Source organism: Fusarium flagelliforme (assembly GCF_020744385.1).
Source record: "Fusarium flagelliforme strain FIESC 12 MPI-CAGE-AA-0113 chromosome Unknown B0J16scaffold_13, whole genome shotgun sequence".
NCBI classification, from domain to species: domain Eukaryota; kingdom Fungi; phylum Ascomycota; class Sordariomycetes; order Hypocreales; family Nectriaceae; genus Fusarium; species Fusarium flagelliforme.
Genome location: NW_025763515.1, coordinates 1 through 24093, shown reverse-complemented (window position 1 = coordinate 24093; position 24093 = coordinate 1). Strand labels below are relative to the sequence as shown.

At 45.6% G+C, this 24093-nt stretch overlaps 9 protein-coding genes across 9 annotated transcripts; 4 read left to right on the top strand and 5 right to left on the bottom strand.

Annotated features, from left to right (window-relative positions):
• Nucleotides 1–41: 41 nt before the first annotated feature.
• Nucleotides 42–718, top strand: B0J16DRAFT_365676 (uncharacterized protein; the record flags this gene model as incomplete). The annotated part of the gene is made up of 4 exons (XM_046130042.1): nt 42–174; nt 205–347; nt 381–437; nt 597–718. 4 exons carry the CDS (start codon nt 42–44, stop codon nt 621–623), a joined length of 360 nt encoding a protein of 119 aa, XP_045977221.1. The 3' UTR covers nt 624–718.
• Nucleotides 719–1983: 1265 nt separating this feature from the next.
• On the bottom strand, nt 1984–3210 carry B0J16DRAFT_359212 (uncharacterized protein; the record flags this gene model as incomplete). Its single annotated transcript, XM_046129642.1, has 6 exons — nt 1984–1997; nt 2064–2355; nt 2386–2431; nt 2582–2679; nt 2794–2955; nt 3106–3210. 6 exons carry the CDS (start codon nt 3208–3210, stop codon nt 1984–1986), a joined length of 717 nt encoding a protein of 238 aa, XP_045977220.1.
• Nucleotides 3211–6539: 3329 nt separating this feature from the next.
• B0J16DRAFT_238649 (uncharacterized protein) lies at nt 6540–7025 on the top strand (the record flags this gene model as incomplete). The annotated part of the gene is made up of 1 exon (XM_046123046.1): nt 6540–7025. A coding segment is annotated over one exon (486 nt), but the record flags the coding sequence as incomplete, so codon positions are not given.
• A 1786-nt stretch (nt 7026–8811) lies between these two features.
• Nucleotides 8812–9808, top strand: B0J16DRAFT_365675 (Alpha/Beta hydrolase protein; the record flags this gene model as incomplete). Its single annotated transcript, XM_046130041.1, has 2 exons — nt 8812–9143; nt 9220–9808. 2 exons carry the CDS (start codon nt 8812–8814, stop codon nt 9806–9808), a joined length of 921 nt encoding a protein of 306 aa, XP_045977218.1.
• Nucleotides 9809–10683: 875 nt separating this feature from the next.
• B0J16DRAFT_390204 (glycoside hydrolase superfamily) lies at nt 10684–12246 on the bottom strand (the record flags this gene model as incomplete). Its single annotated transcript, XM_046131851.1, has 4 exons — nt 10684–11708; nt 11915–11964; nt 12023–12121; nt 12227–12246. 4 exons carry the CDS (start codon nt 12244–12246, stop codon nt 10684–10686), a joined length of 1194 nt encoding a protein of 397 aa, XP_045977217.1.
• Nucleotides 12247–13695: 1449 nt separating this feature from the next.
• Nucleotides 13696–14734, bottom strand: B0J16DRAFT_359209 (uncharacterized protein; the record flags this gene model as incomplete). Its single annotated transcript, XM_046129641.1, has 4 exons — nt 13696–14057; nt 14111–14183; nt 14236–14537; nt 14668–14734. 4 exons carry the CDS (start codon nt 14732–14734, stop codon nt 13696–13698), a joined length of 804 nt encoding a protein of 267 aa, XP_045977216.1.
• A 1447-nt stretch (nt 14735–16181) lies between these two features.
• B0J16DRAFT_359208 (uncharacterized protein) lies at nt 16182–16670 on the bottom strand (the record flags this gene model as incomplete). Its single annotated transcript, XM_046129640.1, has 1 exon — nt 16182–16670. The coding sequence occupies one exon, from the start codon at nt 16668–16670 to the stop codon at nt 16182–16184; it is 489 nt and encodes a 162-aa protein (XP_045977215.1).
• Nucleotides 16671–20240: 3570 nt separating this feature from the next.
• On the top strand, nt 20241–21089 carry B0J16DRAFT_277178 (uncharacterized protein; the record flags this gene model as incomplete). Its single annotated transcript, XM_046123796.1, has 3 exons — nt 20241–20294; nt 20382–20518; nt 20699–21089. The coding sequence occupies 3 exons, from the start codon at nt 20241–20243 to the stop codon at nt 21087–21089; spliced, it is 582 nt and encodes a 193-aa protein (XP_045977214.1).
• A 744-nt stretch (nt 21090–21833) lies between these two features.
• Nucleotides 21834–23304, bottom strand: B0J16DRAFT_359207 (uncharacterized protein; the record flags this gene model as incomplete). The annotated part of the gene is made up of 4 exons (XM_046129639.1): nt 21834–21992; nt 22199–22274; nt 22495–23027; nt 23149–23304. 4 exons carry the CDS (start codon nt 23302–23304, stop codon nt 21834–21836), a joined length of 924 nt encoding a protein of 307 aa, XP_045977213.1.
• Between the last annotated feature and the right edge of the window lie 789 nt (nt 23305–24093).

The window sequence follows — 24093 nt, the reverse complement described above, 5'->3', positions numbered from 1 at the left end:
TATCCACGGGTGGTACTCGAACGAGTGAGAGTTAATCCCTCATGGAGAACAGACAACGACAGCTGGGCCGAGTTAGATCAAGGTTGTCAGACATTCTTATATTGCCGCTTAAGGCGGTTGAGATTGCTGGGCAATGTCATGATCAACTTACGGGCCAGCTCAGAGACTGGCTTTGTTTTCCACCTCTGTTATATCTCTTCTAAGTCCGCTTCTCTGCGGAGCAGTTCGTCAAAGAGGTTTATAGAACATTACGGCTTAAACGGGCAAGAGCTTCAGTCACGTTAGTCGACAAGAGGGAGACCGATGAAGAGGCACAGATGCAACGGAAGAGTATATATAAGTCTTTGGTACCGAAACCCTGGGGGTTCTTGACTGGATAGGAGGAGAAAGATGTAGGAGGTATCCCTATCTTACAAGTAAAGTTACAAGTAAACGAAGTATTTGGTTTTTAGTATCTTCTAATGTTAATGCATTTTTATGTATTTATACGGAAGATTATTAAGATAACAGAGGAGCTTAGTATAAGTAAGGCATGTTTTAATTTAGTCTATATCTCTAAGAATAAGCTAGACTGCATGCTAGCTAGCGTTATATAGGTGTTTATTAAACGTAGGGCAAGTTAGGATAAGTTTATTATTACTTTGTATATTAAAATAGGTTTCCTAATCTAGGTTATATATAACCTTACCTTTTTATCTTAAGTTATATTAAAAGTAAGTAGTATATAGTATAAAGTAAACTTTTTTATTCTTATTTTCTAGATATATAAAGTAATATAAATATATATATTTTAATTAATTTGTAATAAGTTTCTATTAATGTATATAATAAGCGTAAGTAATAGATACTAGTAAGCCTAAGGATTAAATAAAGCAAGCTAATAAAAGATTAATACTTTTTATTAAGTTCAACAATAGGAGAATATAATAGCTACTGCTAAGGGCAAGCAGATTAGATTTATCTCCAACTTACAAGTTTTAAGCTATTACTAAGATCACAATCTATCAAGCCAGTATATTTACTACTTATGCAATTATCCTTTCTTTAGCATTATTATAAACTAAGTACATTTAAACGAATATATAAGCTCTTAACAGTAGTAAAGGTTAACTAAGTTTTAATGTTATTGTTTTAGGCATCTCCCCCTAACTTTATTAGTAGTTCTATTGTAATTTTACGGCTAGAAGACGTTTATATTTATACTAAGGGTTAGCAATAGGAATAGCTTATCTTATTACTATCCTAGAATATTACTTATCGGATAAGTAATCCGAAGTTCTGGCTAAATCAAGGGCTATCTATTGAGGGCGGGATATACGTTGTTTGAATGGTTGGCGATACCCTTGCAAGGGTACTAGTATTGCATTACCTAGGCAAGCGGCAATATCGTCAAGGTTTCCCCGTATTAATCTGTCCTACGTAGCGCCCTGTTTCACCTACTCGGCACTCTAAGTAGCACCCAATTCCTTATTTTATCTCATGCTGGTCAGTTTGGTATTTTCTGTTTATCAGTGAGATAATCTATCTCAAATCTCTCTACAGCAATGGCGATAAAAACGTGGGAGATAGAGCTGAATTGCCTCTGGTGAGCACAATTGGCGGGAAAAGGACAATTTCGGGCATAGCCATTGTGTATTTAGCAGTTATCATAAAACACCCCTTGAACCATCGCATTCGTTTCCATAGCATCATAGTTCAATATTCGCACGCCAGTTCCAAGTCATATCATCCATTTACGGAGGAATTAATGCTTAAGTTTCGGTCTTAGGGCGTGTCTGCATAACCAAACCATCATCCTTTAGCGTTAGGCCCTGTTCGTTCTATGCATTCGCAACTTCCAACTCCCAGATAACCACACTGACTAGGGTAATCTATTTTAGAGAGCGCTTTTTTTAACACTGTTTCCAGTTCGTCATTAAACTCCTCCTTGAAGTTACTGTTAATTACTTCTCAGAGGACCTCTTGCTTGCGCTTCTTGCCGCCCTATTCCTTAGGTTCTTTCTCCTATATTTTTATCTTATCTGGATTAAAAGCCCTAACAACCTCTTAGCCTAAAGCTTTACCAAGTCTCTGTCGTAGGCCTAGAATCGGCCAAATGGGAACCCTTGTGTATTCGATCTTGAGGCCTAAAACGGCAGCATCGTTATCGTCCAGCGGGGCCTTGAACGGATTGTGGAATTTTTCCAAAAATTCCTTTGTTATGTATCCAGTATAGACAATAAACTCCAATGTATCCGTGTTATGGGTGAGGATCCTCAATTTAAGGTCGTAAAAGTTAGGGCATAGCAGAATACCTTGCTCTAGGGACATTCGCGAGTTGCGTCTGCCGGTGATAGGTGGGGAAGGGTAAAAGTGCTTCTGCGCCATCCCTAAAAAAAGGCCCACAAAGTGCGCATTGTAATCCGAATTTAAAGGCACGAGCATGCGAGCCCTGAGTTACTGGAGGCGAAATACGGGCTTATTCCATAATCTCCCCGGGCCAAATGCGAGGCGAAATGAGTTGTTTCGGACTGACGCCAGCTGGGTCTTGCCAACATAGCAAATCATAGGTAGATTAGCAGGGCTTTAATTTGGAGGGAACTGTGATAAGGCGTTGAAGGATTCGTTAGGCCGCGTTGAGAGTGATCTGAAGGAATAGTAGGAAGACTTCATCTCATCAAAGGGAAAATTCCACATAATCTGCACGGGCACAGCATCACGATAAACGAGACCGCCAAAGTATAGATGGAATTCAGGTAAGTAATGCGGTTCGCCAAAGGCTTTAGGCTATAGCGTTATGAGGGTTATCTTAACGGCATTAGAGGAGAGGATAGGATGCATTGGGTCGGGCAGAAGAATCTGTGTAAGCGCGTTGCTAAGAGTGATGATTGTATTCGACGGACTGAGATGCCCTCGCGAAGGTGGCGTGGCTGGGGATATTGTAGGCTGAGGTATATCGCATGGTGGTAGTTCCTCCTATTTCACACCGAGGAGTTGAGCATGTAAATCAGTCCAGCAGATAGGGCGCACAAAGAGCGCTGTACCAGAGTGTTACTAAAAGATATTATAAAGGGAATTCTTTGCTAGCTAGTAGATGCGGTGTGGGCGTTTCTTGGGTGGGATTACAACAGGCACTTGCAATGTGCAAGACATTGTATCTAGTAATGTAACACAACCATTGCAGTTGCGTGACGGAGTCGTCGATGTAGCAGAAGAATGTAAGGTCGCCATATCTACCAAATTGCATAACTATTTAATAAATTTACTATCTAGCAAAGGTGCCTTATTGCGAGAAGGATTAAGGTTCTTTCTAGGTATCCTTTTGCAGAGTATTGTGTGGTATTTAATGGACACAACTAGTTGAGAATGTGTTCAATAAGATAAGGGATGGTGTAAAAACAAAAACCGATAAAAAAAAGCAGAAATTAGAAGTGGTGATTGGAAACCTCTAGATATTCACGACAGGGATAAAATATGTCGAAAGGTAAGGGAGGGAAGGGGGAAGAGATAGGAATAGATGATGACGCTTGATGATGAAAGGAGGAGCTACATGCCATATAAGGTTTTCCACAGGTATAAGGAGACCCTTGCGCTTTCTCTGAAGCTTATGCGGGGTGTGTAAATAACTGTCAAATTGCTGATGGCATTAATTGTTGCTTGATTGATGTAATCTGTATCCGGCTTCCCCTCTTTTAGGGACGGATCTAGGCTATGCCTATTTGGGATTTATCTAGTCATGTGACTTTGCGGAAATAGACAACGCAGTGCGTTTCCCGGATTCGCGGTGCGTTCCAGGGTAACCAAGTTTTGACAAGTTACCCCTTTTTCCTACCTCTTACCCCAGTATAACACAGCCTTAGCTAGAGAAGCTAATATATCCCTAAATGTTTAGAAATATATATTAGCTAACGTACTCCACAAGCGAGTGTCACATACAAGTAAGTATCACAAAAATCCCTCATACACCTCACTTTCTATCTAATCAATTAATTCTCAACCACCTAGCATACCGCTAGACAATAAAGAAGCTAGAATCCTTCTAGCTCTTCAGGCCCTTAAAAATAACCTAAAACTAAGTATTGTGACGGTTAAGGTTCCCAAGGGATAAACTAGTCCGTACTAGGTTTATGTTGGCAGATGTGTAGGGCGTAGATACTGAGCGTTGCGAAGTGTCACGTCTCTTAATAGTGAATAGAGCGGGTTAGGCGTATTCAGGTAAAGAAGTCTTATTGATAGCTGGTGAGCTAAGTGTTCTATCTAATGCTAAAGGAATGTATATATACCTGAGGGATCCTTAGGGGATCACTCAGTCTGAGGGATCGCGGTGATCCTGGATCACGGTTGCTCCTGGAGCGTAGTGATCCTGTGTAAGCGTGATCCATGTTTGATTGGGTGAACTCGGTAAGCGAGTTCACCATGCAAGTGGGTCAGTTCACATGAGCTTTTGTGGGGCACACGTGACGTAGCCGCTAGGGTCGTAACAGTAAGTGATTGGCTCACCGCGTTTGATCGTGTTGAACGGATCGCGTGCGCCTTGATGTCCTTAATTGCATGTGTATTGTGGAACTGTCTCCCCCGCCTTCCTTGGAGAGGGGTCTGCTTATTATGCGTTCCTGAATGGGTCTAGGGTCGCCGACAGCTGACTATTAGGTCACATGATACCCCGTGCGGCCATCCTACTGTTCAACAGATCGTACCAATAGGGCTGTTTTGGCACATCGCCTATGAAACTTGAGCTGCTGAACTTGGATGAAATAGATCGCAAGGATAGCTTTGTCGCAACTGAAAAATACGGCCCTATCTACGGAAAGTGTACCATGTCCTATATTAGCCACCCATATCAATAGAAATCAATGTCTTTTGGTTGGTTCCTGGGCTTCTATTTCACTTGCTTCTGGGGTTGCTTGTGTTTGCTGGTAGGCTAAACCGCTTTAGGGGTAATTGTTCAGGTGTTTTGGCACCTGATTGGTACTAAAAGGTTGAACCAGGCGTATCCACCTTGCCGTGTCATTACAAACTGTCAAAGGCGTGACATTGTTGTCTATATACGTTTGTAGGTACTTCACAAGTAACTACATGATTCGGTGGTTGCAGGTTAATTCTCTCTAAGATGTGTCTTGTTGGGAATACAGTGGTGGATTGCTTGCACTGGATTTGCCCGAAGCTGTACGGCAAAGGCCTACGTAATCCGGTTGTTTCGCGACACTATCAGTTCCTCCTTTTTTTTGTGGGTTCAGATGCCCACCAGGAAGATGTATCGAGAAGAGATGGTGCTTTCTGGCGCAATAATTGGACTTAATCTACATCTGGTCGGACAAAGCCCTAGGATGGACATCTGATCAATCATTCATCAAGTTTTCGAGCAAAACGGACTAAAGTGTATCAAACAAGAGTAGGCAGCGTCAAGTCAGCTAAATCGGCCATAATCTGGACAGGATGACACAAGTCATTAGCAACATACTAATTCGTCCGTGACCGAAATAGGCTGCACCTGTATCTTGATGAAACCTTTCGCAAGTATTTAAACTGAGTGGCATCTTCAAGAATGTTTTGGCTCAGCAACCAGCCACATTTCACAAACTTGTTTGAGCATGAGTTCTTTACCAGAGTTAGCTAACGGACAGCCACTGGCGGGATCACAACCAGCATCCACGGATGGAGGCAAGAACAGCGCAAACGAAAATCAATCAGAATCATCCTCCAATACATCTAGCGGAGTAAATCCTGTCCCAAGAAACAACAAGCAAGGCAGTGATGGACAGAACCAAGGCAATGACAAACAGAACCAAAGCAGTGACAAACAGAGCCAGGATAATGACGGATCCATGGATGTAGAGGAGGATAGTAGCGCAGGCGATGATCAACCACAATCATCCTCCAACACACCTCATGGAGTAAACACTGTCCCAAACGACAACAACCAAGACAACGTCCAACAGAGCCAAGGCAGTGACGGACAAGGCCAAGGCAATGGAAAGGACCAAGGCAATAACGGGCAAGGCCAGGGCAATGACGGACAAAGTCAAGACTCTGATACAAAACCTAAACAGTCAGGTTCCAAGCGTCCCTTAGAATCTCCTCAAAGTCAAGAGCGCCAAGGCGGCAATACTGGGCCATTCACCCCATTTGGAGGTCACCGCCCTCCCAAAAAGACAAAGATTGAGCATCAAGAGTGCCCTGTTGAAGATGATGACCTTGAAGCAGAACTTCCTAACCAAACCACTCCCGCACACATGAAGACAGTGGGAAAGATCAAGATGCATGGGACCACACACTACGTCAATGAATATAAGCAGAATGGACGACGTATTTTCCGGATCCAATCTATAAAACAGCCTGTAGTCCTTGACAGCCTGTTACCGCAATTGAACCATAAAGATTACCAAGGTAAATATGCGGAAAGACCATGGGCAGAAGTGCGTTATGTTGAAGGTGTATGTACTTTTGGTACCGAAGACAATCATACAGATTTTCTAAGCCAGCTGGACCCGGAGAACCTAGACGCATTTGTAACACCTAATGTTGTATTAATCCGCATCAAATGGAGCAACGACAGCGAGGTCGCATACGTGAACCGCGATTGGTGGCGTCGTCATTATCAGCCATTAGATCCAGGGTCCAAAAGAAGGTTCGCGGCACGCTTCAAGGAGGAACATCAGGACCAGGATTTTGACGCAAGAGCAATCAGAAATGCGTTCAAGGACTCCAGGCTCTACAGGTGGGCCTTCAAGTATGAGCAACTCTATTTCAAAGCCACCAATGCCGATGCCCCCTTCACCCCTGAAAAACGCGCAAAGTCGTTGTCACCTACTATGGAGCAAGAAATCAGGAACTACCGAGAAAGCACGATTTCGCCTAGTAAGAGACAGTCTAGTTCAAATATCTATCAATCTATTGAGAAGACTCCAGCTCCCGAGTCTGACTACGGAGATGATGTAGAGTCGCTACAGGATAGCCAGTTACATCACAGATCATCAAGGCGGCCCGCAGCTACCCCTGGTGCTCCCCACTTAGTGGATCAGAACGGGTCACCACGGCCTCAAAGTGGCAGAATGCCCCACCAAAGACCCAAACGATCCATATTCGGCCGACCAAACCGTCTTGCGGTAGCTGCTTACTGATAAAGAACAATAAGCAAGTGACTAGACAGCGTCAATAATGGTGGCAACAAGAATGAACTTGAAGCAATCGAACTACTGCCTTACTTGGTAGATTCGATACAGGCCAAGTCTCTTGTCGAGGACGCTTCCTATACACACAATCATGAGCGTCAAGCAACCATGGCAGTTGTCACTATCTAAACATAGAATGAGGTCTTGCTCTTCCTCCTTGCCACTCTTTTTATCGTCCTATCGATATCGTTCTTTCGTTCACCAAAGCCTCTTGGACAAATTTCAAGAGTGATAGTTTGTTTGCTATGTCGCTAAACAGTTCTTTACCCTGCGCTTTTATCTTATCTCATACTATTTCCTATGTAGTCATCTTTTACGGGCAATTATGCATCATGCTTCATAAATAAGTCTTATAAATGAGGAGTTTGTGTTTATATTTTAGGCATTCTTCGAGATACTTGGTTGTGAATGAAAGTGATTTTTTGACCTCAATCACCATGCTATGGATAGGAGGATGGCTGCGTGATTGACAGGATTTTTGGACCTACCCTTTCCATAATAGGATACTGTTCATTTCCGGCTTGGTATGTCCAGGTCAAACAGGATGACGCAGAGAATCACCGTCTAGCCGCCTCACGCGAGTGCGTTTGTGGAATATTCACCGCCTATAAAAACTTATATACTCTTTCATCTTGCTATTTCCAGCAGTACTCTATTTGAAGATATGGTAAGCAAACACAGTATTAAAAAAAAGCTAAAATCACCAAATGCAACTTAGATTCCACCAGCAAATTAGGTCCAATTGAGATGTAGTTTTATTCATAAGACGGAGAAGTGAATGGTCACTATAATGACAACGAGAAGTCCTAGAAGTCCACCAAAAGAGTATTAATTTCGTATCAAAAGTGTATGCCGGCGCTAAGGCCTGTAGAAAATCCATTCACGTTTAGTCGATCGTGGGGCCAGTGACCCACATGATCACTCAATTCGTGCTAGACCACTTTAACGTACCACTTACTGTTGAACATGTGCTGGGGTGTCACGTGCAAGCAGGGATACTTTAAGATTACGCACCGAAACGGTAGAACCTTGAAGGGGAGAGTTGAACACAACACAACATGAATATACCAATCTGGATCAATGGACCGAATACACGTAATGTCTGACAATATCCTGGCATTTCCAGTCATACACACTGTGGAAGTCACATGAGACACTGCTATGAACCGTCTGCGAAGGCTTATCTTACATTGGTCGAACCAGGCAAGAGCCATCTAATTTCGGCCGGTTCTGTACAGCATGGACAGCTATGGAGAGAATATTGGGAGGATACAAGACAGAAGTGGCCGTTGAGTCGAGCAAGATAGATGGCATGGTCTGCAAGTGCACACTCCAAGTTTTTGATGGTGACAATATAGGTGCGAAACAAGACCGAATGCGACCTTTTGTGGCCATCCAGCCTGCCACGGCCGAATACAACTCTCCGCCGATTCCACCCCTTCGCTTTCGTGACATGCCTCGTATTTCTTCTTCATACGATTAGCCCTAAATCCTATAAGAGATGAAATTCAGGGCTTTGCTAATGACAGCATTGGCGCAAGGCTGTTTCCGAAGCATCGGATTACAACCCAAGCATATTCAATGCCAACGATATAGCTGTTCCTTGTAGCCCTTTTCCTACGGATTCATCCAGTCATTTCAATTGCTCGGCTTGGGAAATATGGTCGACAAGCTTGGGATCGAGGATTCCAGAGTGACATGGCACACGGCAACAATTCGGCGCAAAACTTACCATTACATGAAAGCCAACCCGGATAACGAACCTGTTGCGACAATTATCCTTCTACATGGATTTCCTGATTTGGCCTTCGGCTGGCGGTATCAGATACCGTGTCTGCAATCTCACGGATATCAGATCGTCGCGCCAGACATGCTTGGTTTCGGCCTTACCAGCGCCCCTTGTCAGCCAAGCTCGTACGCCTTGAGGAGCATCGCCGAGGACATCAGAGACCTCGCACAACTTGTCGCCAAAGATAAAAAAAATCATCCTCGGTGGACACGACTTGGGCGGCGCCGTGGTTTGGCGCACGGCTCTGTGGTTTCCCGACCTGGTGCAGGGTATTTTTAGCGTTGGCACCCCGTTCATCCCGCCCTCGCGCATCTATCGTTCGCTAGATGACGTCACGCAAATTGAGGGTATGAAGAGCTTGAGGCATCAGCTGCAGTTCCAAAGCAAGCTGATTAGAAACGAGATAACGGAAGAAACAAAGGTCCGGCAATTTCTTAATGCCATGTTTGGCGCCAAGGGTCCAGAAAATGAAGTTGGCTTGAGTACAGCGGAAGGCATTTTGTTTCCAAATTTACCCAAATTGAACCAATCCGAATTGCTGTCAAACGTCGAGATGGATTATTATGTCTCTAGATATTCTCTACAAGGACAGGCTAAACTGGAAGGACCCCTCCGCTGGTATCACACACGGGCACACAACTACCTCGACGAGTTACGGCTCTTACTGAAGCCCCTCAAATTCTCCATGCCGGCGTTGTTCTTGGCTACCATCCGGGACAAAGTGTCGCCGCCAAGCATATCTGAGGGTACGGATCAATACTTTAAGAACTTGACTCACAGAGAGGTGGATACATCTCACTGGGCGTTATGGGAGTCGCATTCCAAGATTAACGAGCAGATAGTATCGTGGCTGGAGACGTTACAATAGGTCAAAAATACGAGACCTGAACCAATCATATCTATTCCGCTACCCTGCCGGTGCCGCACGCCTTGGGGACAGAAAGAAGGGGGAAAAGAATTGATAGTAAGAAAAGTGGTTGGTTATTGTTGTATTATTATTATCATCAATCTTTGAACAACATGTCTAAATGCTTGTAACTTACATGAAAAACCATATTGATACCCAGAGTTGTAGAGAACGAACCCAGTTCATCGAGTTATTTCGAATACATAGTATCCGCATTTGTTATCCGTTCTGGAAGATCAAAGAAAGAAGCCCCATTCTTTGTAGATGATAAAAAAAGCTTGAGTTGGAGGCAAAGCGTCGCTCCAATTCTTTTTTTTTTTCTTATTCTTTTTCTTTTCTTTAAATTTAGGACTTTCATTATCGTTCTAGTATTACAGTATTGATCGTGACAGGGCCAATCATTCAGAAAGCCAAACAGACAAGCCATATGACGGCCAACCATAGAGAGATTTGTAAAGAGGGCAATTCGATTCAAGTTATTAGGCTTACTGTATATCAGTTGAGCGGCTCATGGGCAACTGGCAGGCTCAATATAATCATGTAACATTGTTGCAAACGTCGCCGTAGCACAACAAGCCATTTGTAGACCCTGAGGGTTAGAAGTGAGCATGCATGTGACAGCAACGATCCAACCCCCCCTCTCCTTTGGGTGAGGGTGGGACTGCCGAGTTGGAGGGATCGAAAATTGTATCGTTTGACAAAAGTGGCGATAGAACAGTTCTTTGCTCGAGGATCAACGTTTTCCAATTGTGCCTAGAACATTAGTGGGGAAGGTAAACAATAATTGATTTATAGGAGCTGCTTTTCGACAGGGCTTCATCTATGCATTTGATCGCTTAAATGCCCTCTAGATCAGATCCTCTCTCCATGCCGGAAGCAATGTTTCTGTATCTTGAATCAGGATAAACAAGTAAGTTTTCTGTCTGATCGAGATTTCCCAAAGATCTGAAGCTCGTTCCCACCAGAGATTCTTGCCCTTTCCCATCTCCTGATGCCTCCCAGAACATAGCCCCTCCCAGGCCTCGCTGCTTCAAGTAGGACACCTTTTCCTGGATTGCTTCTGGAGTATCGTAGGAGCAGATGCCTCCGCCAGATGGATACTTGCCGTAGTATGCTTGCGCCTTCTCATCGTACATCATCTCGAGACCTTGTTTGAGTAAAGCTTTGTAGTCCCAGACCCCGGCCTCCCAGCTACCCAGCGCCTTGTTGGGAAGGCCTACGCCCGAGTGCGGTTCTCCCATGCCAGATGCACCGATGAAGGATCTTCCATACGCAGGCATGCCGAGGATGAGTTTGTGAGAAGGTACCCCAGCATCAAGGTAGGCTTTGACGGCATCATCAGTATTGAATGGAGTAGACTGGGGAAGATCTGTGTTTGCATAGAGGTTAGCGGTGTGACCAGCTACAGAACTCCAGGATCCGGCATAGTCGTAAGCCATAAGGTTGATGTAATCGACTACACGACCAAGATCCGCGAGGCGTAGCTTGTTGTAATGGCTCGAGCCTGCTGGAGCGGCGATGGTAAGCTGGAAGTGGTATCCCGGTGCGTGCTTGGAAGCGTAAGCATCAAGCTCGGCTCGTACTGCTTCGAGGAGTAGTATCATGTTGGAGGCATCCTCATCAGTAGCTGGGTACTCCCAATCGATGTCGATGCCGTCGAAGCCCCAGTCTTTCAGAAGAGTGACTGCCGACTTGGCAAAGGTAGATCGACTGGCGGCACTAGCTGCGGTAGTGGCGAAGTTTGTAGACCAAGTCCAGCCGCCAATGGATAGCAGGACCTTGAGGTTGCGGTGCGCCTTTTTCAGGAGAAAGAGTTGCTTAACGCATCCAAACGCGTTATCTGTATCGCTTTCGAGCCACGCTAGAGAGCGGAGATTGGACCTCTGTTAGCAAACGGGTTGAGCCAAGTTTGAGCTTTGGCAAGTTATACATGGAAACGGGTCGGAATAGGTAGGAAGGATTGATGGGTTCTGAGTTTGCCACGAGAGATGCATTTGCAAACCGCAAACGCCAGAGATCGTAGGTGACGGTAGAAGTCAAGCTTGTTGTAGGTGCGACAGAACTTACAATCTCCTTCGTAATGCTTTTCCAAATCTGCGTATGTATCGCCTGTGAATCTAAGAAGGGTTAGGATCGAAGCTTCCGATATTGCTATTTCCTTCCGAGAGAACGTACACCGTGCCGTCCTCCTGCACATTCATAAAAGCGTATAGCACATGTGTTATGCTGGAGGCGGGGAGATCCTGTGGTTGGAAACCTCGCTCATATACCCCCCTAACATACGTTTACGATTAGTATCTCGTCTCGCTCAATTGATCCGGCCATGGCTGCGGCAAGCTTGCCAAGACTTCAATCGCATGGTAATTGGGGCTGCCATACCAGTTGACAAAGTAGACCATGTTTGCATATCTTACGTCATTCTGGGAAGGTTCCCTCTGATACAGTTGTAAGGCGTTAAGCTCTGCGGCGCTAAGCATAGACTGGATCGCAATGACCAAGACGGTCATTCTCAAGTAGTGAGCCAGCATGTCGCAAATAGTATTTTTGTTGAATAACTCTTTGATCTTAGGATGAATGGGCGGATGTAGAAACTAGGAATTGATGGGAGTTAGCTTATCTTTAATGAACCCGATGGCAAATGGATGCAGAAACAGATTATACTAAACGGATCCCATAGAGAAGGACCGCTAGAGAATCTTTTTCTTTTTCTTTTTCTTCTTTTTTTCCCCACTCCACACTGAAACATATACTAAAGTAGGGATAAAAAGAGTCACAGCCTTCTTGAGCTGGTAGCCCTTGGCGGCTAAGGCTTCCGGTACTTTTGGTAGTTAGAATCCTAGGATTCCATATATGGCCATTATTGATGCATCTCGTGTATGGGCAAGGCGCTTTCAGTAGAGATTTCGACGGAAGTGGACTTTATTGAGGCATGTCTTTTAGACCCAGGTCGAGCTAGACTGATAAGCAGTGATGCCCTGGTAACACCTAGCTGCGATGGAACCTGACCCCGATATCTTCTTCGAGCCGGGGAGTGGGGGTTACGACCTTCGAGGAGATGAGGAACCTAACTAAAACGAGGACCTAGGACTACCAAGAGGATTCGAAAAGCGCTTTCACGTCTTGCAACCGGTCCTGAGGACAGACATGGGTGGAGGATTTCATTTAATCATTACTGTATTTGAGAAATCTGTTTTAGGGAACGCGAATCCCCCGTCAAGGCCAGGCCAGGCAAAGCAAGTGGGGTTGACTCCGACTCTTCGATGAGCTGACGGGAGTTTGCTGGCGTAGTGCGGTATGGTAGTACTGTTCAACATTCTATCACATATTGTACAGTACTGTACATGTGCACCTTCCTGTTCACAATTACATCCTCTTTGTAAACTTTGGAGCAGCGACTTATAGATACATACAAGTACTGCTTACATGGGTCAAGGTATCCGCATTAGGACGTCAAGAACACCTGAACGTCATTTTCGACTCTGGGATAAGCGTACTTCATTGATAGATACAAGTATCTAGACAAAACCTAGAATGGAGTCGCTTACGATAATGCGTGTCAGCCCTGTAGCTACTTTTCATTAAGCTTGGAGCGAATCTTCGTCAGCATTCACGCAGAAGTATACAGTAACAAAAAGTAAGCCACTAACACTATGTGGAGACACGAAGAGAGTGTGATAGTGTTGTAAAAGAGGAAACTACGAATGTTCATCACTGTACCTTGGATCAAATAAAATTAAGTGGTTGCGCGATTTCTTTTCTTGTCGCATCTTGTGATGCTCTATAGCTGTACAGAATTCGCTGTCTTGCTACGTGCTCATTCCCATTTCGTCTATACCACAGACTACGCCTTACGCCGCCGCCGCTGCTAGTCGCTCGAAGACTTCATCCTCACTTGGGTACCCATCGCCTTTGATCTTTTTATACGTAGGAATCAAAACAGCCTTGTCAACTTCAGCATACCTACCACGCTGCACATGGACGACTTGTCCGTTCATAGAGGTATCAGCCATGAGGTAAGCAGCACAGCGAGCAACTGCAGAGGCAGGCTGCACGTCGACATTTATGCTGCTCAGCAAGCTCTTCAAGGATGGGAGAACATTGCTGTCCGTCCAGCTGGGTGCCAAGGTATTGACACGGATCGGAACTCGAGCGGCTTTAAGCAACGGGACAAGTCCTCGCCCGAAGCCGAGCACTCCATGCTTGGCAGTAGCTAATACATATCAGCCTGATTAAGCGCCCTGAGGATACCGTTCCTCAACTTACCGTAGTCAACGGCGCGGAAACGCTGGAGGCCGGTCGCGGATCCCGTGATAACAATACTTCCTCCTTCAAGTTGCTGCCGCAGATGGTGAATCGCGAGAGTAGACGTGTTGATAACATCCTTTGACGTTAACGTCAAGGTTCCGGCTCGATGGTTCCATTATGTTGCCATTTTGGTCAAGTTGAGTAGACAAGTAATCAGCGCATGGCCCAATACCGGCGTTGGCAAAGACATGATCGATACGGCCATGTGCCTCCTTTGCCTTGTTGAACAGCACAAGTAACTCTTCCCATTTAGTTACATCTGTCTTGATGAACTTATAGGCACCTGTCATTTCCTTTTCAGGAGTCTGGATATCACCGTTGACTACCGAGGCTCCGATCGATAGAAGTAGTTCCACGGTAGCTAGTCCTATGCCAGATGAACCGCCTATTCAAAGAGAGTTAATGTTAAAAGAGGCCGACGTAATTAAGGCGTGTAGAGCCAGCCCATTTATGAGCTTGGCCATATGGGCATTGGAGCGGGATGCGGGGGCCGAGACGGGCAGTATGTTTCATACCTGTGACAACGATAACATTGCCCTTGAGGGTAGTCAAGTCCTCATCTTCAAACGCAAACTCAGCCATATTTCCCGAAAAGCTTTTGTCTCTGTCGATATGGATATATCGATAGATAAAAAAACGAATAAGCAATCGAGTAAGATTTTGTCGACTGTGGCGAACATCGAAGGAAATTTAAAAGTATAAGGATCTTATACCGTCTGACGGACAATACGACACTCTCGGGGTGAGCTGGAAGGGTACATATTGTAAAGGCAAATTTTGGACTGACTGGTTGATCTGGTGTCCACAAATCCGTGTGGGAAAGTCCTCTTGTGGCGGTACACTCTTGTTAGTCATTTTTCGCAATATGACTTTCTTTTGAGTCAGTGTGAAACAGTATCACATAAGGCTGCTAGACCTATCAAGGCCATAACGTCTTCATTACGTTCCAAGCCGGTATGTGAACGACGACGAACATGGAGGGCCAAAAGAAGCGGCTCCCTAAGCTCGTTAACTAGTGTTTAGCCATCTATCTATGTCCTTGAGTTTTGTGAACGGTATCCGCTATAGAGACTGCACGGGTCTAATTTCAACAGGACCATGGGTATTGAACTTGCATATACCACGAAGTCCTTTTAGATGCGAAGTCACGGTATCTGTACAGTATTGAGCACTTGCATCTTCCACTCTGAGACAACATGATCTTTGTTGAGTCTAAGGTGGGGCTATCTATATACATGGCTGTACTTCATCAGCCGAGTTTTGTCAGAAATCGGCCCGCTTATAGATGCGTAAGCAATCTCTAGCTGGGCTGATGAAGTTGGAATTCTAGGGCGCGAGTCTGTGGAAGTGGAGGCATAATGACGGTGCGAGTCAAAAGCACTGCAGCTTACATCGATAAGACAAGTACATTTGTACGTCCACTTTTAGTGTCGGCATCAGTGTACACAGTGTAGAGCGCTACCTGACCCCGGCGTATGGGGTTTTGTTTTACAAACAAGAGTTATTGAAAGAGAGGAAGGTGCAAGTGCTCAACACTGTAGTAATGAAGATACTCCGCAATTTTCTATCTAAGTGGAGTATGAAGGATTGTTGTGCGCTTCTAAAGCACATGTAGGGAAAGGCATCGTTGCTGACGATTGGCAAAATCAATAAATCGCGGATCCTAACCCTCACTCACACTTTCCATTCCAGACTCTGGAATCCAGAATCGGACTGCCGCTAATACGCCTACTAAAACTACGTATTATCCCCATTAAACATTCACTGCTTATCTGGGCTGGTAAGTTCTCAAGTGGTCCATTGTTCACTATAGTTTCAGGGTATGTCAAGGATTACACCCATACTATCAGTGGAAGCACATCCTTTGCCCTGTTTTACCACTATGATCACATCTCTTAGCTCGCATACCCTTTCGTTTTGACCTGAGATTTATGATGTGCTGTCGAACAAGTTCGCCTATCTCCTCCCAACATATGTGCATAATCTCGCCCGCTGTGCTCGTCCACACAGATCACACCGATCACATCGATCACACCTTCGGGTCTTGTCGAAGCGCATAAGGCGGGGGCGGAGGCGGAGGAGGCGGCTGCCTTCCATCTGGAATCGTACACTCATCTAGGATATCCGCTGAGACCAGGTCGTATGTTGAGAGCGCCGAAGTTGGTCGTAGATCGGTTTGGCATGCACGATCGACGTATCGCGGCATTGTGAGAACATCAACTGATACGGGGATGACTTGAGAGGAGATGACATCTGCGCTTCCGCTATCCGTGATGCGGCATGATCCATATCTTGTTGTATAAATCATATTTGCCTGTTGTCTTGGTACAGGATTCTTTGCGTCATGTCTTTGAGTAGATATCCGGTGTTTGGGTTTAAAAGGCCGCAAATTGATCTTATTTCGTCGGAATGTATTCTTCGCTCTTCCTTGAGCTGAACGGCACTGGTCAGACCAGCTGCTACTGTCAAAAAGATGTGATAGCCGTGAGACGAGTGGTGATAGACATGCCCAAGACATGTTGCTGAAGGGCCAGAATGAATTCTGCCGGCTTTGGTAAAATGGCTGAGGGAGCCGCATCAGCAAGTTGGCCTTTTATCCAAGGTCGAGCTGGATGCTTCTGTTCTGGCCGGCTGTCTTGCGCCTGGAACGGCCGTTGCCGGCTCGGCCCTAGCCTTATGAATACTTTTCTCATTTTTTACTTTCGGGACGGCTGTCACAAATGGAAAACTTGAACTTAGTCGTACTAATCAAGGGTCTTTATGTAACTTAAACTTACCTTAAGCCTGGTTCCATTCTCGCTCCACTTTTGAGAAGTGATAGGCTTGGGATGGGAATTTCAGCGATGATACGCGACTGTGATATGTTAAGACACATCAATTAGCCAACACTGCGTCAGGCAGTTCAGGTTATTGATACCGCTTTCATATACAGTACACAATGTCATGAACCATCGAAGCTGACTTGAATGTGTCGGGGAGGGTGTTACGAATCTGAAATTTGCCAACACATCGATGCAACTAGCTACTATTCCGAATTGCTCCCGGTGCCTCTCTATCGACACAAACATGAAATACTTGTACATTTCTTGAAACGTACCCAGACATATAAACAGCCGTGACATTCAACCTACTACAATCATATATGTATTATCCTAGAGATATCCTCCTAGCCAAGGACTCGAGTAGCTTCATTCATGTAATGGGAAGGAGATGTATGGACTGCAAGACTCTGAATAGAAGAGTTTGCTCCAGTCGGACAAGAGGCAGTGGCAGGACCATGGCTATTGTGGATTGAAGGCCTGGTGAAGACGAAATGTGTATCTTCGACTGTAGAGTTTGTATTGACAATCTTTTGTTGACACGCTGTGGGCTACAACTCCCGACAGGCATTTTTGTCAAACTCTGAGGAATGTTCACACTACGCCAAGATATTAGAGAGGAGCTTCACCCTATCTAGGAACTGGATACAGAAAAGTAAAAGACTGAGACGCCACCTCTAGATCAAAGACACCCGCGATTCCAGTTTGTCTGCATGAACTTTGCTTAGTTGCGTTCTACCAGTGCCGTGTATGACAGAACGGCCGCCATGAAGTCTCTACCTTTTAGGTCGGCGATGCAGTACGCACCCAAAGATCAGACTAGGGGTTCATCTGACCATCCTCGGCGTCGATGATTCTTCGCAGGTTCTAAGGACGGGCACTAAAATCCCACTAACACTTAGAAGAACTGCAATATTATTCCAGCTTTACGGGGTCAATTTCTCCACCAGCGCATCCAGCGGTCTCATAGTCATTGGACTGCCCCAGCTGGCATCAAACCTCAATATACCGCAGTCGCTCGCTTTCTGGCCGCCGTCAGCTCACGGTCTAGCCGCAGCTCCCGCGCTGCTACTTTCAGGCGCCGCCGCTGATGCCTTGGGGCCGCGATTCATAAATCTATCGGGGTGCATACTCGACGGCGTGCTCATGTTGTCCTGTGGATTTATCAAGCGCGTCCAACAGTTAATAGCAAACATGATTTCAGCTTCAAAGCATGATAGAGTTACGGGGGAATATCAGTATAGGTAGATGTTATGTCTCAGCTAAGTAGGCATCCTTTCCGGCTCGACCTTGTTCACTTGTCTTCATGTCGCCAATGGCGGCTCATTACCCCCAGCCTCGTTAGGCGTGCCTCATATCCCTGAAAGAACCAAGTAAAGGCGCGTAGCGTCTAGGTCTTGGTCGCTCATAAGGACGCCATGGATCTGTCGCTCTGTCTCTCATGACACTACGCCCTGGGTTTTGGAGTGAGAAACCTGGTTACTTTGAGGAAGAATATTTGGTAAGAAATACATGTACCTAAATATCTTTCAGTATAAATAACAGCAAGTTGCCATCATTTTACATCCATTCTCTCTTCTTTCTCACCTTGGCCACCGTCCCAACATCTCTTTCCAGACGAACAGATGCCGATCAAAGTCATGCAGAAACTCCTGCACCACCTCATCATGGGAGGAACAATCACTCAAATCTCCGCCGCTACCACCCTACCATTTGAACAATGTATTGTTCGGCATACTAGCAAGTCCAGAGAGAGGAAGAATTCGCATCAGCCGGGGAGAATGGTCCAACAGCAGCAGGATAGCGATAGCCAACATCCATTGTCTTTCAGAGACTGTGCTGGAACAGAATGTGCTTCTCAAATCGACGCACAACGTGCAATGCCTGAAGTCACGAGGTTGTCCGAACGGCCTCGCACCTTTACGGCCCGTGCCAGAGAGTCTATGAGCAACGGATCATGGGTAGCTAGTTTGCGGACGCCATCGACAAAACGGCGCAGAAGATCAGCCATGAGATCGAAGAAAAACTCAAATGTATGCAATTCCGAAGATATTGAGATGTAGTGCTGACAGTTGTAAAGAGAAACGCCGTATCTTACTCAAGCCCAAGGGCTGTTTCACTTCCCCCCCGACGTGGAAACAAGTCTCCCGACAACGACGACGATTTTGATTTTCCAAGCATTGAGGAAATCTATAACGGGCTTCAACTACACCGAAATGAGCAGCGGCTAGCTAGGAGCGGCTAGGGAGATAAAGGAAACAGAAGTTGCTTCTCAGGGTTTAACAGCATTTCCTTAAGATCTGCCTCTCATAACTTGGTCATATGAGCAGCGTAATAACGCACTGTTTCGCAATCCCGCAGTCGATTCTGCATACTTTCATGTACTTTATGAAGAATAATCACCGCCATCTATTATTTCTTTGTTGCCTTGTAATCCTTGGAACAAACATTCAAGAGCGAACAGCTACGTGGTAGGAGACATATGTAGGATGATATATGAATTAAAAACTGAATCGTGTCGAGCTTCGAAAGGGAATCATGGAACTTGATTAAAAACTTCGTCGTTGAAAGCTGTGTACCAGGCCGAAATTAAATGTTGACCTTGTTCGAGATGATAGTGTTTTAGCAAGACCTGAGTCATGTGTTGATAAGTCTCGTCTGCTGTGCCTTTGGTGTTCAAGAAGCTGATCAATCGACAGTGCGTCGGTACGAATGTCCTGAGCCTTTTCAACACAAGCAGACGACTCGTATTCTACCGTACCACCATGCTGATAGCCTACACCTTCCATATAAGCCAAGACTGAAGGCGACGTTCCTCAGCCATGTAGGAGTCCATTCACCCGTCCAGCCTCAGTTGTATGGATCTTAGATGGACAGATGGGCAGATGGGCATAATCATCTCCTCCAATACTATCCACGTCATTTTCGCAAGCCAGCCTCTGTTACAATATTGAGGGCTTCAGGAGAGGTCCTTTTTTGTATCGAATGGCAAATGTGTAACCCATCGTAGGGTTGTCGCAGAAGCCAAAAACTGATCAGATCAGGAGTCACTACATTCGATTTGATGCAGCTGGACGTACCAATATGGACGAAAGTGAGTATAGTATCTGTATCATATATTTGCTTGATCTTCTATCTTATTGAAATGACGTGGATCCTGGAGGCAGTCGTGTGGCATATTCTTGCCTCTTGATAGGAATGGTCCCAGTCTCTTCAACCTCCTCGTTTTGTCATCTCATCGCTTGTAAGAAATAAGAATGCAACGCGGGATGCATTTGAAATCATTCTCCCAGCCAGGAAAGAGCATACACAAGTTTCTTCAGGTCCGTGATCTTCTGTCATCCATCAACAATCAAGCCACCCTGCGCCAGGCCCTTGTCGAATCCACTGCTACTAACATCTTTTGCCAGCCACTTTCAGTGATCCACAAGGCCCAAGAGATGCAGCTCCTGACCGCTAGGGACGACCTCGCTCAACTGACAGGTGGGAGACCTCTCGACGACATTGCCAAGATGCCATCAGACGATCGCCGCGCCGTACTCTGTAAGTACTTGGTCAAGGAGGGTCCAGTCACGGTGCAAGAACCTATTGCTTGGTCAGATGAGGAGAGTATTGGGAGATTTCTTCTTCTAAAGAAATTCCTCAATGACGATGCGTCTCGACAGCATCTCCTTCTAGAAGCTCGAAGAGTGTTTTATGAGGAGAACGCATTCGTAATCTGCTTGAGCGGATTCTCTCGCTTCTTGGACGATATGCTTGGCGATTGGGAAGATGCTGTTGCGGTCGAAATGCTAGTGCGTGATCTCACGATCAAGGCGGAAAGGCAGGACTGTCAATGCGGGCAGTTGATGGAATATATCCAGCGCCTCTCCTATTTTGCCAAGATGCCACAACTTCAAAAGATTACGATTGAATGGTGTACTCCGACGAAAGCTATGGACGAGGGTTTACCTTATGACTGGAGTACGCTATCTAGTAGTAGCAGTAGTAAAGGAAACAGCTTACGCAGTTTCACGGACGATGATGGTACTTCTGATAACGGAGGCTCCAGTGAGGTCTTGAGATGGGAGACTTCAGACGATGACATCTGGAGCCTGGATGGAGATGTGCACGGGTGAGCTGCCATAGAAGGCATTTGTATTAGTAGGTGGATGCATATGGTCATTGAGTTCATGAGAGAACTTCATAGTGCAAATATCCAGAAACAAACCAAATTCGCAGGTTTTTCTTGTGACGAGTTTCTTTCTACGATGTGTCTTGGTGTATATAACTGTCTACTATTAATAGGTTGGTTACACTCCTTTTGACGACGTCTTCTCGTGGAGAAAGAACAGAAACATGAATGGATCACCGCAAGGTCTGCAACCCATCCATCTCCGAGTATCCGGGTAGCATATGTGCTGACAGGGCCAGAAGGGTTACCTTCCCATAGCTCTTTTGCTTTCCTGGAGCAATCAACTGGTACTCACAGGGACTATTTGATACCAGGCTGGGAATTACTAAGATTGTAATGAAGCGAGCCGAGCCCGAATAGTCGTCCGCACAGTTCCTCAGGAAGGGCGCTATAAGAAGAAAGTATTCCAACCGGAGGCTTCCAGATATACGCCTCGCTAGCATGACAAAAAGCCTGTCCGTGGGTCGTTCTAACGGTTTGTTTCCTCGAACCGTTGGTTTTGTCATTTAACGCCATACTCCACTGTTGCATATCCATTCATACTGATATGTGGCAAGTCGTCTGTTTCGTTGACATTATTAATAAAGGCCTCTTGCGGTCATACCTCTTACTCTTTCTTCCAGGTTGAGAACTTCTAAGCGTTTACGTTACGAGTATGCCAGCTGGCTGGTTGCCATATCGATCTACCCTATAGATGCCATTGACCACATCTAAAACTGTCGTTCGGAGCATACCTCACACGCTTTTCTGAATTGTTGATTTCCCAACGGCGGAACTCTGTCTGAAGAAGGATCGTGTTACGGTTATTTTGAATGGGGCTTTGTTTCGTCCCTCCTTCGACCCGGACCTCATGGTTCAAAACCTCATGATCTACCTGATCGCGGCCTGGTGAAACACGTCTGGATCTCATCGCTCTAAATAATGGCCAAATGGTTGGCAAACACCCGGCCACAATTCCCAGAGTTGCTTCTATAACCGTCCATTTTGCAACATCTCTATATACGACTTAGTGAGCAAGCATGAGGTAACAGCAAGTGGATGTAGGTCTTACACTGTTTCATAGAGAAAGTCTTCGGTAAGATCCAACATCTTGATGTAGGGAATTCGCACAATCATTGCCGCGCCCGCTCTGTTATATCGACGTATAGTCAGCCACGCAATGAACTTTAAATAGACACCAATCCGGCTCCTCCTGCCCTGGGAAGTAGGCCAATGAGTATTCTCATCGTTGCCAATGGATGTGGCAAGCCCTTGGAGGAGAGCTGCCTAGACATACGAGCTCATACGGACGTAACACTAACAATAGTTTCAAGGTAAAGGAAAACATAAAAAAGTAAAACAACACTCACAGTACGCCTAAGCTCGTCAAAGCTTGGATCGCAGCTTTGGTTTTCCACGGCAACCGCGCGTTCCATAGGCTCATAATGGGTACTACTAGAGCCAAGGTCCAATCGCTGAGGGCCAAAACGATGCTAAGAACTATACCAGTGATGGGTACGATGTTTTTTGAACACTTGCCAGGGCTGATGGGAACATTGAATTGCTCCCAATAGTAGCCGACGGGAGAGCACTGGAAGATGCTGGTCAAGAAAAACACAATCGATGTAGCCCAGACGCAGACAAGACAGAGGGCCAAAGTTACTCTAAGGAAGGGTCTATTGACGATCGCTCGTTTTGATGGTTGGCCGATGTAAAGCTGATGGAGATACAAAACTACCGATGTCTTGATGAAGCATGAAAGTGCGGCATATATTAGTTCCCCGAAATACCAAGTTTGGAAACCTTTGACAATTCCTGCTCTGTTAACGTCGCCCGCATGTTGTCCAATTCCGCCGTCCACTATGCCGCGTACTATAATGATAACCTGGGCAGTATAGAGGAACTGGGAAAGTGGTCCACAGTCAGTGTCATTTTGTCATTGCCCAGGGGCAGAAAGCCTCGTGAAGAGGGCGAATAGTGCAACTATGTGCATTGCACCTGCCATATTCAGAACGTGAACTTACCACTGACAGATACATCAACTTGTCGTGTATTACATGCTCTTTCATAATGACAGATTGCGCCCAGAATCGTAAACATGCCGAGAGGTAGACAAGTACGGTACAGCAGATCTGGATGATGAAGAGCTCGAGGGCTTTCTCACTGGTATTCCAAGCCATCCTATTGTTTGCAACAGATAGCGGCTGCAAACGCCTCAAATGATATCAAGAGCTACTTGGCAATCACGCCGCACTTTTGGGGGGGTGTGGTGGGGTCAAAAATTCTCTTGTGCTACGTTTGCGGTCTGTTGACGTAGGGGTGGAATACTACCAGATTGCAGTTTGATGATACGGCTCTTACTAGGCAGGTTTGTTCTCTTACCGATCTGCGCATCGCCGTGCTCTTATAGGTCTTTGGATAGTCACGTCAAATATTCGACAATGAGCCCTTCAAAGTAAAGTTTTTTCTTCGAAGAATATTGGCTAAAATGGGCCGAATTTTTGCATCCAATATTTCCAAGGTTTTCATATGTTACTATTTGAGCTTTTAGCCCATTTCTACTAGCCACTATGGGATCAAACTTTGCCGCATCACTTCTGACCCAGTCCACGCGGCATTGCAGCTATCAACGTCGTCAGCCTGAATCAATTTGCCAATTCTGTCGCTAGCTAGAAAAGAACAAGAGTAAAGATAGAGAAGAGGGCGAGGGCCAACCCACGTTGTGAGAATATGTGAAGAGGCTACCAGGGATGCGACTGGCAATGTGGGGGCGAAGTGGGAAAGTATTAGGAAGCTACTCTCTGACAGATCTGGAATAATGAATGGGGTAGCTTACCAATGTGATACTCCGCTAGTGCCAATAATGATTCTCATTGGACAAATCCAGTACCTAGGCATTCACCAGGTTCCGGGTAGGCTGGGAGGAGGTCAGATCCCCCAATCTTATACAGTGGGGTGCGGGTTCACAG